Source organism: Trichomycterus rosablanca, chromosome 6 (genome assembly GCF_030014385.1).
Source record: "Trichomycterus rosablanca isolate fTriRos1 chromosome 6, fTriRos1.hap1, whole genome shotgun sequence".
NCBI classification, from domain to species: domain Eukaryota; kingdom Metazoa; phylum Chordata; class Actinopteri; order Siluriformes; family Trichomycteridae; genus Trichomycterus; species Trichomycterus rosablanca.
The window spans coordinates 16,207,583-16,220,560 of NC_085993.1; the positions used below are offsets into that span (position 1 = coordinate 16,207,583).

General features: G+C 39.0%; 1 protein-coding gene across 1 annotated transcript in view; it reads right to left on the reverse strand.

The window, feature by feature from the left end:
• Window positions 1–12,978, reverse strand: part of rtf2 (replication termination factor 2) — a 55,454-nt gene that overhangs the window by 2,442 nt on the left and 40,034 nt on the right. Inside the window, exons 6-8 of the mRNA XM_062996662.1 lie at window positions 9,210–9,323; window positions 8,971–9,022; window positions 5,329–5,379 (exon numbers count right to left, since the gene is read on the reverse strand). Coding sequence (XP_062852732.1) covers window positions 5,329–5,379; window positions 8,971–9,022; window positions 9,210–9,323 — 217 coding nt within the window. The remainder of the gene's footprint in view (window positions 1–5,328; window positions 5,380–8,970; window positions 9,023–9,209; window positions 9,324–12,978) is intronic.

Below are 12,978 nucleotides of genomic sequence, written 5' to 3' on the forward strand. Positions count from 1 at the left end.
CACTAACTGTGGGTTTGGCTTTAAAGAAGGCATGACAACAGTGGAGGTTATTTTATCTTCAAGTACAGTGGAGGATCCAGAGGCCCTGGGAACGTGTTTCGAATTCATCTTGAACTGTATGAAGTACCAAAAGACTGGAAATGAAAATCTCACAGCTACTGCCAAGAACCTTAATTTGGGTCATGATTTGACCTTTTAAAATGACAAAGATTTAAAACATACATCCAAACCCAAACAAAAATGGAAAGATGTGTACAGAATCAAGCTTCTGCAATGAATGTTCCAGTCCCTTGATACAGAACCCCGCTGAAAACCCTTGGAGGCCTGCTTGAGACTGAAAGACCTGGAGAGATTCTTTGCTGTGGGAAACTACTAGACTTCTAGCTCTGTGTTCTTCAATCTCATGAGGGATTCTAATGTTGGCAAAAGCAGGTTTCACTTGTAATATACCAATGCTTGTTTCATAATTTCGATTATTATTAATATTATTATTACAATTAATTGTGTGATTAAGCAGACATCCCAAGTTGCACAAACTAATTTCAGGGAGGTACCCCCGGACCCAAAAAAAAAAAAAAAAAAAAGGATATGGGTAATATCAGAACTTTTAGGAGCTGCTAACTGAGCTACTAAACTAACTGTTCATGTCACAAACACATTAACGTGTACTACATAGTGCACTAGATAGTGTGAAAGATAGATTTATACATAGTGCACTAGATTGTATATTAGAAAATAATTTATGTTACTTACTTAGTGCACTAGTTAGTGTACTAGATAATAGACTTATGTTTCTTACATAATGCTTTAGGTAGCATATTAGTTAACGGATTTAGGTTTCCTACATAGTGCACTAAATTGTACAGTATATCAGATAATGAATTTATGTTTCCTACATAGTGCACTAGATAGTATCTTAGATATGAATTTATGTTCCCTACATAGTGCACTAGATAGTGAATTAGACAATTGGTTTATGTTCCCTACACAGTGCACTAGATAGTGTATTAGATAACGCATTCATGTTCACTACATAGTGCACTAGATTGTATATCAGATCACTGATTTATGTTCCCTACATAGTGCACTAGATAGTGTATTAGATAACGCATTCATGTTCACTACATAGTGCACTAGAAAGTATAACTAGATGATGATTTGTGTTCCTTACATAGTGCACTAGATAGTGTATTACATAATTAATTATGTTCCCTACATAGTGCACTAAATTGTATATCAGATAACGGATTTATGTTCCCTACATAGTGCACTAGACAGTATATTGGACAATTGTAGTGCACTAGATTGTATATCAGTGTTAATTTCGTTGACGAATGATTTTCGTCATAGTTTTCGTCAACGAACCTTTTTTTCATGACGAAAACGAGACGATGACTAAATAAAAACTACAAAAAAAGATAAAAACTATGACGAAATGAATCGACACTTTCGTCAACGAATAAAAACGAGACGAAAATGTTTGGCAGGGGCGACATCCAATCAGAACTGATTTAGTTTTGTGGAAGGTAGGGACAAGTTAGAAAGAGATCCAATCATAACTACTTTAGCGTATGTAGAGGGGCGGGACAAGCCGGGTAGCCATCCAATCTATATATATGGACACATTTCTCATTTGACATCGTGAAAAACAAGACGATGTGTAAACCATGTGGGGCGATCTAGGGTAAAAACACAACAAATCTGGCACCGCTGGCAGTATAATGGCAACATAACGTCACTGCTGCTTTAACGGTACCCAGTTTTATAAAGAATGTAATATGCAATTTGTTATGAACAATGCATATATTTTTCAGGCAGAGCAGGCCTACTGGTCATTAATATTTTGTTATTGTTATGCTCAATAAGCAAGGTCAGGTAAATAAAGATGTTTGAAATAAGTTAAATCTGGTTTTGTGTGTATTGCACATTCAAACATTAATAACATTCCATAACTGGTTAAAAATGTTTCATTTTGTGTAAGTGTATATAATGACAAATAATTTAAGGGAAGTGATAAAAAAGCATTTCCATTTGACACCCTTTATATGTATTTTAGGGTGGCATGGTGGCTAAGTGGGTTGCGCTGTCGCCTCACAGCAAGAAGGTCCTGGGTTCGAACCCCAGGTGGGGCAGTCCGGGTCCTTTCTGTGTGGAGTTTGCATGTTCTCCCCGTGTCTGTGTGAGTTTCCTTCGGGTGCTCCGGTTTCCTCCCACAGTCCAAAGACGTGCAAGTGAGGTGAATTGAAGACACTAAATTTGTCCATGACTGTGTTCGATATAATCTTGTGTAATGAGTAACTACCGTTCCTGTCATGAATGTAACCAATGTGTAAAAACATGACGTTTAAATCCTAATAAACAAACAAATATGTATTTTAGTCGACTGAATCGACTGTAGATTTAGTCGACTATATTCTTATGATAATTAGTCGACTAAAACTAGACTAAAGCTAAAACAATTCAGATGACTAAATTATGACTAAAACTAAATTACATTTTAGTCAAAAGACTATGACTAAAACTAAATCAAAATTTGCTGTCAAAATTAACACTGTTGTATATCAGATAACGGATTTAATACGCGTGCACGTGTGTGTGTCGCTCTTGGCCGCTCGTTCTAGATTCCGGGAGATTTTATCTGACTTGTAAGCATCAGGGAGCCGCTATGTATATGCGGGAGACTCCCGGAACTTCCGGGAGACTTGGGATGTCTGGATTAAGCTAATTAACCACAAAGTTCAAGACCTGTTTTACCCAATGATTACCAAAATGTGATAATTGTGAAGATAAATACTCATATTTAATATGTACAACCCACAGCTTTAATCTGTTCCATATTTTTTGCTGTTAAGTGTGCATGATCAAAATAAACCAAAAATTAATCCTTATACTGTGGCTCCGCGTGGCTTGGGAAAATAAATTATAAGTATTTAATTGAAGTGTATTTTATTTGTGTTAGTTCTTTTTTTAAATTGTAGTTCTAAATTGGAAGATTATTGTGATCTTAAATATTAAAATAAAATTATATTTTATTATTTTTCGTCGCTCAAAATAACCGTCACACTCTCAGGTAGCTATACCCACCAAAACGCCATGCATTTATCGAGACTTTAAACCCCAGGCAGGCCAAGTATGGAGAAATGTAAGAAAAGAAAAATATCTGAAGAAAATAGAACATTTAATGATGCCTGGGCAGATTCATTTATTTGCATTTAAAGATAAAAGTGACTTCGTACAGCCCCGTTTTGCAGACGCTGTGCGCAGAGGTTCAGGAGCAGAAGTCCCATTAACCAGGTAAAATAAATATTTATGCAGATATTTTGCAAATATTTATTTTTCATTGTTTAGTGGCATAGTGTTTTTTTTCCCAATTTATTTTTTTAATTCAGGTCAAGGCTCCGCTACACGCTCCGAAAGCCCAAAGGCGATATAAGGATGACGGCTCACGGCATTTTTTGTTTGCTACATGGATAATTAAAGTTCAGCTTTTTAATTCATTTGAAAGAGCAACACACTATAGTTGTTTATACAAAGCGTAAAGGTAAAAAACAATATATACAGTGTTATCTTCATTTTAGATGTCAAAAAGTATTTGCGGCTCCCAGTGTTTTCTTTTCCGTGGAAACCGGGTCCAAATGGCTCTTTGGGTGTTAAAGGTTGCTGACCACTGTTCTAGACCTTCATCAGTGGTCACAGGACGCTACCCACGGGGCGCTGTTGTCTGGATATATTTTTGGTCGGTGGACTATCCTCAGTCCAGCAGTGACAGTAAGGTGTTTAAAAACTCCATCAGCACTGCTGTGTCTGATCCACTCATACCAGCACAACACACACTAACACACCACATGGTGTCAGTGTCACTGCAGTGCTAAGAATGATCCACCACCTAAATAATACCTACTCTGTGGTTGTCCTGGGAGAGTCCTGACCATTGAAAAACAGCATGAAAGGGGGCTAACAAAGCATGCAGAGAAACAGATGGACTACAGTCAGTAATTGTAGAACTGCAAAGTGCTTCTATATGGTAAGAGCAGCTGATAAAATGGACAGTAAGTGTAGAAACAAGGAGGTGGTTTTAATGTTATGGCTGATCGGTGTATTTCTAGTATAAATATATTAAATGTACAACAACTTTTTAGGTAGACCAGAAATTTTGGATGTATGACTGCAAAACTATTAACTTTACAATTAATGCAGACATACTGGTCAATCTAAATAGTTAATATACATTTTATTCCAAGTATTTCATTTAATGAGCATTTCTGATTCTTTGACCTCATTAAAACCTGCTCAAATGACATCAGTTTGATAAAATGTTGTAGTTGAAATCACAGAGTGGCTTGAATTACTATTTTTTTCCAGCTAACTTATTAAAAACAAGTGGCTAAATAGTCGTTAAATTTCCCCGCTATGTAAAATACTGTTGAGAATTAAGTGATAAGATGACACATCCTGTCACATGTGAGTGTGTACGCAATGAGGCACTGCTACAGGGAAAAAAATTTACCGCGTGTCTTAATGTCACAGACACAAAACCAAAGTGGTTTTCCATCTTCAATTTAAAAACAGCTACAGGTTTGAGGTCGATATTACCGTTTTCTACAAACCCCATTTTCAGGAAAGTTGGGAGTTTTTGTAAATCGCCACAAGAAGACAAATCTGTGATTTGTTTACTCTCTTGAAGCAATGTTTTCACTGTGAGCTAAAATATTTGTTCTACATTTGTCTGTACATTTTTCTGAAAACAAGTTTTTTTATTATTATTATTATTATTATTATTATTATTACGATTTGCACTCTAATGCACACGTAATTTTTTTTGGTACCATGTTGATTGATCAGAAATATTGAGCCAAAATATACAGATCTCATTATTATTATCAATCCCAAGTTATGGCCTGCTATGAGTGTTGTACAATTAATGTGTGGGTCACAGGTTTCAGGCCACACAATTACTAATTACTTAGCAAAGCAAACAAACATGTCATCAGATGATTCACCTTTACCTTTTCCGCATTTAGCAGACGCCTTTATCCAAAGCGACTTACATTACAGTGACAGTATACAGTCTGAGCCATTGAGGGTTAAGAGCCTTGCTCAAGGGCCCAAAAGCAGCAACCTGGCAGTGGTGGGGCTTGAACCAGCGACCCTCTGATTACTAGTCCAGCACCTTAACCACTAAGCTACGGCTTGCCACCTGGATGCTGACATGATCGCCAGATACATTTGTAAAGATTCATTCTTGGTGTGAATTGTGCGTTGGTTTAGTTTGATGTACATAAAAAAAAAAACTGGTCTATGAATGAACAGTAAACATGAAGCATATACCTGAGTCTTTGCTGCTCTCTCCATTCGCTGATGGCAGTTTAGGCTCAGACTCTATAAGAGGTGGAAAAAAAAAAGAATTAAAAAATATACATACATCATATTTACCATTAAATAATTCACAGTCAGGGCGGCATGGTGGCTCTGTGGGTCAGTGTTGCCAACTCCTCAGTAAGGAAAGTAGCTATTGGCTGTCCTAAAAGTCGCTAGAAGTCGCTAAATGACGTCATCACCTAATTTGCATAAGCAATAAGCGCGGACCGTGACGTCATCTGTGGGCGTGTCACAGTGTAAAGGCTGTGAAACCGCTTTTGCGCTGTTCTTTCATATTTTAAAAGTTCATCTGATTAAATTTTGATATTTTTAAAGCAATGAACTGTGTGACATGAGGCGGTAAAAGTGCTCTAGACAGTACAAACAACGCTTAACATGAAAAATAAAGCTTAACGTGACTTATTGTACTAAAACAATGATCAATGAATTTATTAATGGTCAAATAGAGCACTTATAACCAGTACAGAGCTCTTATAACCAGTAATAACGGATAGAAATTTAGTGTCCCTGTGTGATACTTTTAGTACTCCAAGAAGCGCTTTTTTTTTTTTTTTTTTACATAAAGCTTTTTTAAATTCTCCCGAGAAGCTGATTTTCAAAACCCAGAGCTACAGAACCACCACACAAGAAGTTAATACAGTTAAACACAGATGTACAGTAGTGTTCAAAATAATAGCAGTCCAACACCATTGACCTGATAAATCACTGTTTTTAGTAGAAGTGATATTTCTACATAGCAAAAAATTGACTTGAAAGTGTAGTAGAGTATTGACAACAAAACAAACCCAACAATTAGGACATGCATCCCACTCATTCTGAGTAATCGAAGCATTGATTGAAAGGGGGTTGTTCAAAATAATAGCAGTGAGGAGTTCAATTGGTGAAGTCATTCATTCTGCAGAAGAACGGGTGTCAGTTTTGGTCAAATACTCAGTCAATGATCACCACCAGAAAGATCAAGGAACATGTGAAGTTACCAGTAAGTACAGAAGATGATTAAGTGAAGCCAATTTACCAGCAAGAACTCCTTGCAAAGTCCCATTGTTAAGAAAAAGACGTGTCCTGAATGGGTTAACATTTGCCAAGGAACACATTGACTGCTCCAAAGAGAAATGGCTGAACATTTTGTGGACTGGTGAAAGCAAAATTGTTCTTTTTGGGTCTAGTGGCTGTAGACAGTATGTCAGACGACCCTAGAGCACTGAATTCAAGCCAAAGTTCACTGTGAAGACAGTAAAGCACGGTGGTACAAAACTATGATATGAGGATGTTTTTCATACCATGGTGTTACGCCTATTTATCACATACGAGGGATCATGGATCAGTTTGAATATATCAGAATACTTGAGCAGATCATGTTGCCCTATGTTGAAGAAGAAATGTCCTTAAAATGGGTGTTTCAACATGACAATGACCCAAAACATCTTGGTTACAGACAAACAAGATTGAGGTAATAGAGTGACCAGCCCAATCCCCTGACTTCAATCCCAGAGAGAACTTGTGCGCTGACGTCTGAAACACGTTTTTTTGAGGCAAAACCCAAAATTGCAGAAGAACTGTGGAATGTCGTCTAATCATCCTAGACTGGAATACCTGTTCAGAGGTGCCAGAAGTTGGTCGACTCCATGCAACACAGATCTCGGAAACAATTGTTATGCCACTGAATATTAGTTCAGTAATTTAAAGTAAAGTGAAACCTCAAACATTTTTTCATGTTATAGATAAATTTTTTTAGTTTTTAAAGAAAAATGCTGGCACTGCTATTTTTTTGAACAGCCTAATATTCATTTTTCTTAACTTTCTGTAAAGGATTAACACAAACTGACTAAATGTTGTTAATGTTTTGATTTAGAATTGAAAGTGTAGTATTTTCAGTGCATTTGCATTTATGGAAATAAAAGTTATTATAATGATTTTGTGCTTTATTCGCTGTTTTTAAATCACTGCTATTTTTTTTAACACCACTGTATGTGGAGCTTTTGGACTGGATTTAATGGTTATTTCACATAAATGGATGTTCATGTCGTGGAACTTTTGTGATGTTTTATCGCTCAAGCGGAGAGCTGAGCAAATCGGTTATTTGAGCCGAGGGTCGCGGTGAGAGCGAAGACCAAAACAATTCTCACGTGATGCACTAAAGAAAACAACAACTATAATAAACACGTCTACGTCTTCTTATCACCAATAGTTATTCAATGCTTTTTGCATAAAAATGAACATCTGTAACAACAGCACAAATGCTCACACATAATCTACACGCTCCGCATTACTCCACATCACTACTCTTTACTTTCTTTAAGTAACGCCCACCGTTGAATAATGCGCGTAAACCGGTGGAAACACGGGTTGTAAGACTGACCGCCTGTGAGTGCTTTGGGATGGGGGAGGGGCCCACGCCAGCACCCGCTGCTCGTTGAGGACAGTAACTGCAAAACGATAAGTGCTTTCATGTCCGAGTCCCCAAAGGTCTCTGATAACACCAGAAAAAGTCACTAGACTTGTCGCTAGTCGCTTTAAAAAAAAAAAAAAAAAAAAGCTAGAGGGGTCTGAAAACTCGCTAAATATAGCTAAGTTGGCAACACTGCTGTGGGTAGCACTGTCGCCTCACGGCAAGAAGGTCCTGGGTTCGATCCCCAGGCGGGGCGGTCCGGGTCCTTTTTATGCGGAGTTTGCATGTGGGTTTCCTCTGGGAGCTCCGGTTTCCTCCCACAGTCCAAAAACATGCAGTCAGGTTAACTGGAGATACTGAATTGTCCTATAGGTGAATTGGTGTGTGTATGTGTGTGTGTGTGTGTATGTGTGCCTGCCCTGCGATAGACTGGCGCCCCGTCCAGGGTGTTACTGTGTGCCTTAAGCCCATTTAAAAGCTGGCATAGGCTCCAGCACCGCCCTCCCCCCACGACCCTAATTGGATAAGCGATTAAGAAAGTGAGTGAGAGAGTGAGTAATTCACAGTCCAAAACAATCATTTTAAACATTACTGGTTCTGAGTGAGCCTGTCACAATTATTACATTATTAGCTAATCCCGATAATATAAGCAAATTTAACAAGACAAAATGCAACACTAACTGCAATATGTAAAATTACATAAGAGTTTGTTATTAATATCATTATTATTATTATATTTTTTTTCCCTTCCCTCTGCTCCGATATTTAGGGGTCTGCACAGCAGATCAATCTGGCCTGCATACCTAATTGGCCCAGTTTTTATGCTGGATGCCCTTTCTGAGGCAACCCTCCTTATATTTATCCACATCTTCAAATGGCTAGGCTGTCCGGCCATCCCACCCTCAGACATGGCCAATTATGTCTGTGTAGATGCCCAACTTGCAGACAGTTAACTAGTGTGATTTACCACTGCGCCACCTGAGTGGCTTGTTAAATAATATTGCTAGTTATTTAAAACTAAGTGGTATTTGTAATTCCATTTTATTGTTTAACATATATACGTGATGTTCCTATAGAACATTTAACTAGCCAATAACACTGAAAATGTTGCCTATAGTTCACTGGCGACATGGTTTTGTTAGTGTCTGTCTGGTTAATTTTTAAAAGCTGGTACCAAAAACTGAACGCTTTGTACACGGTACCTTTCGTTTCTGGTTTGGAAACCGTCTCAGCACACTTGTTTTTCTTTGACTTCTGAAAAAAGAAAAAAGATCAAACATTGTATTCAAGCATGTAAACAGCAAATATCATCCGAACCACATTCTACACTTGTATAAGCCGCTGTGGTACAGAGCGACGGTGCGATACTATATGAGGTGTGTACATGACATCCTGTATTCATGGAAATGGAAGTGTATGAGATCGACAGGAAGAGCTCGACCTTTGCTGTTTTAGCTTTGGCCCTCCTCTCCTCCATTGCCTTCTGCAACTTCTCTTGCTCCTCTTTGCTCCCGTTCAGCACCACTATGTCATCTTCGCAGAAGGGATCGCCACACTGCAAAACATTAGGAACAGGTCAAAACATGCAACCTGCAAGATGCAGTCTTAGGGTCTTTTCAAAAACCTAGTGAGCTGCCTTGCTGTCTATTGCCTACCCAGGCAGAGAGGATTCTAATAAGACATCAGACTTATATTTGTTTATTTATTAGGATTTTAACATCATGTTTTACACACCTTGGTTATATTCATGACAGGACAGGTAGATACTGGTAACACAAAATTCATCAGTTTACAAGTTTAATGTCAAACACAGTCATGGACAATTTACCTCAATTTACCCACACAGACACGGGGAGAACATACAAACTCCACACAAAAAGGACCCGGATCGCCCCACCTGGGGATCAAACCCAGGACCTTCTTGCTGTGAGGTGACAGTGCTACCCACCGAGCCACCATGCCACCCCATCAAACTTATTAGGCAGGTTATTCTGACACACTACTTAGACAGCGATTTCGTTACCGCAGTTTTCAATACTAAGCTAACACAGTTAGCCTCAGGCTATTCAAATCAATGGGCTGAGGCGACACAACTTGCTAGCATGCAAGCTAACATCTACCTCCAAGTACCGAATACGGTTAAACGGTCACTGACGAGCCTGAATGTGCAACCTTTTAAATTGTAAATAAATTCTCATCGATTTCAATTTGCATTCGTCCGCCAGATTTGTCATTTTTTTGTGCCGAGATTGATTTCACCGCTGAGAAAGAATCAGATGCTCTCTGGTTATTCAGGCAGTTAATACCAACGTAACAGACTCACCAACGCCGCTGTAACAAGGAACGGTACAGAAGATCGTTTGTACCAGCAGTGATCACGCTGTGTAACACTTCACTAGTTCGAGACGACATTGAACACTGAGGGCCAGCTGTAGCCTAGTGGTTAAGGTACTGGACCAGTGATCAGAGGGTCGCTAGTTCAAGCCCCACTACTGCCAGGTTTCTGCTGTTGGGCCCTTGAGCAAGGCCCTTAAACCTCAATTGCTCAGACTGTATACTGTAATTGTAACGTAAGTCGCTTTGGATAAAGGCGTCTGCTAAATGCTGAAAATGTAAATGAGTTACCATCAGGATAGACTCATGGAGCATGATCTAGCACTCTGTTTATAAAGACTATACTACACATCTGTTAATATTTACTGCAATGAACACTTCACAACAGTTTAGTATATTACATATTACATATCTCATCTAACAATATTTACTGGCAAGTTACTTTTAAAGTTTTTATATTACATACTACATTTTTATTCTATTTATTTAATTAAGATATCCCTTATTTGTCATATATACATATACAGGTGTACAGTACAATGAAATTCTTTCTTCGCAAATCCCAGCTTGTTAGGAAGTTGGGGTCAGAGCGCAGGGTCAGCCATCGTACGGCACCCCTAGAGCAGACAGGGTTAAGGGCCTTGCTCAAGGACCCAACAGTGGCTGCATAGCAGAGCCTGGATTTGAACCGTCAATCTTCCGGTTGATAGCCCAAAGCTCCCTATGGGATTTACAAAGTTATCTATCTGTCTGTCTGTCTGTCTGTCTGTCTGTCTGTCTAATAAGGCACCTTAGTAGGCAGCATTTAAGGTATCTAACAATTCGGACAGCCTTCTTCTCGGGAGCGCCCGTAGAATGACGTAAAACGCCGTCTATGTAGAGAGCTCACTAGGTTTTTGGACAGACCCTTCCGACAGTCTACTATTAGATAGGTGAAGTGCTCAGGTGTGGTGTGGTTTGAAACCACTGCATACTGAGGTTACAATGTGAAATTAGCATATTAACAATGGTGCTTTGTGCTATGAGACATCCACCTATTGTCAAGCTTATAAAAAAAAGTTACATTTACATTTTCGGCATTTGGCAGATGCTCTTATCCAGAGCGACTTACAGAAGTGCTTCCATAGTAAACATTTCATTACTCTAGTTTAAGTAAACAACAGTACAAGAACACAAATCTGCTAAAACCTGTTAGAACCAAAGTGTTTTTTTTTTTTTTTTTAATGGAAAAGTGTGTTAGTAAGTAAGTAAGTACAAATGAGCTTAAGTGCTTAGTATAGAGGTGGGTTTTTAATCGTTTTTTAAAGACAGCAACAGCAGATGTTCGGACAGACAGGGGAAGCTCGTTACACCATTTGGGTGCTAGAACAGAGAAGAGCCTTGATGCTTGTCTTCCTTTAGTCCTGGGTGGAGGATCAAGTAGAGCGAGACTAGTGCCTCGGAGGTTGTGAGGTACAGAGTGGGGTTTGATTAGACCACGAAGGTAGCTTGGGGCTGGTCCGTTTTTGGCTTTGTAGGCGAGCATCAGTGTTTTAAACTGAATTAGTGCAGCTACAGGAAGCCAGTGAAAAGAACGCAGCAGTGGGGTGATGTGGCAGTGTTTAGGTTGGTTAAAAACCAGGCGAGCAGCTGCATTTTGAATGAGCTGCAAGGGTTTAGTAGTGGACAATGGAGCACCTGCCAGGAGGGAGTTGCAGTAGTCCAACCATGAAAACACAAGTGACTTAACCAGAATCATAAGTTAACCAGAACCATAAGTTAAATACATCACAGAGTTTACCTTGCTTGTTGTTGCAATATGGCAGTAATATAGAACAGTTACATGCCCATGACCACCTAGTTTAGCATTCAAAATGTAGATTTTACCCCCTGTCGGAGCAACACTGGGTTCAGTAACCTATTTAGCTCCACTCAGAGACACACTAAAGCCGACGCACAATACAGGCTTTTGAACAACAACAAAAAACAATGTCTAGTGCACACTTCATGACTCAAATGTTAACAACAGGAGTGCACACTAAGCAATCGCTCATCGATGAGGGCACACACACAAAGCAATTTTTCAGTCCACAGCATCCACTCGCAAATTCTTTCAAAATAAAAACTCTATATGTAACTGTATTCAAGCCTGTTTCGCCTTATCTACTAACTCCTCTAGTGGTATATATTTATATACGTGTTGAAAGCTTGAGAGTGGGGTTTGGGAGATAGAGTGGTCTAACACAGGGCTTTTCAAGCAACCTACATTTCGTCCATGATGTTCACCGCAGCCCAGGCAACACAAACAATGCATCAAAACAAAACACATAATGGTGGCAATCTCATCCAACTGTGGTTTACAAGATGTAACATAAAGCATTCACAAGTGGGTGTACAGTGTATCACAAAAGTGAGTACACCCCTCACATTTCTGCAGATATTTAAGTATATCTTTTCATGGGACAACACTGACAAAATGACACTTTGACACAATGAAAAGTAGTCTGTGTGCAGCTTATATAACAGTGTAAATTTATTCTTCCCTCAAAATAACTCAATATACAGCCATTAATGTCTAAACCACCGGCAACAAAAGTGAGTACACCCCTAAGAGACTACACCCCTAAATGTCCAAATTGAGCACTGCTTGTCATTTTCCCTCCAAAATGTCATGTGATTTGTTAGTGTTACTAGGTCTCAGGTGTGCATAGGGAGCAGGTGTGTTCAATTTAGTAGTACAGCTCTCACACTCTCTCATACTGGTCACTGAAAGTTCCAACATGGCACCTCATGGCAAAGAACTCTCTGAGGATCTTAAAAGACGAATTGTTGCGCTACATGAAGATGGCCAAGGCTACAAGAAGATTGCCAACACCCTGAAACTGAGCTGCAGCACA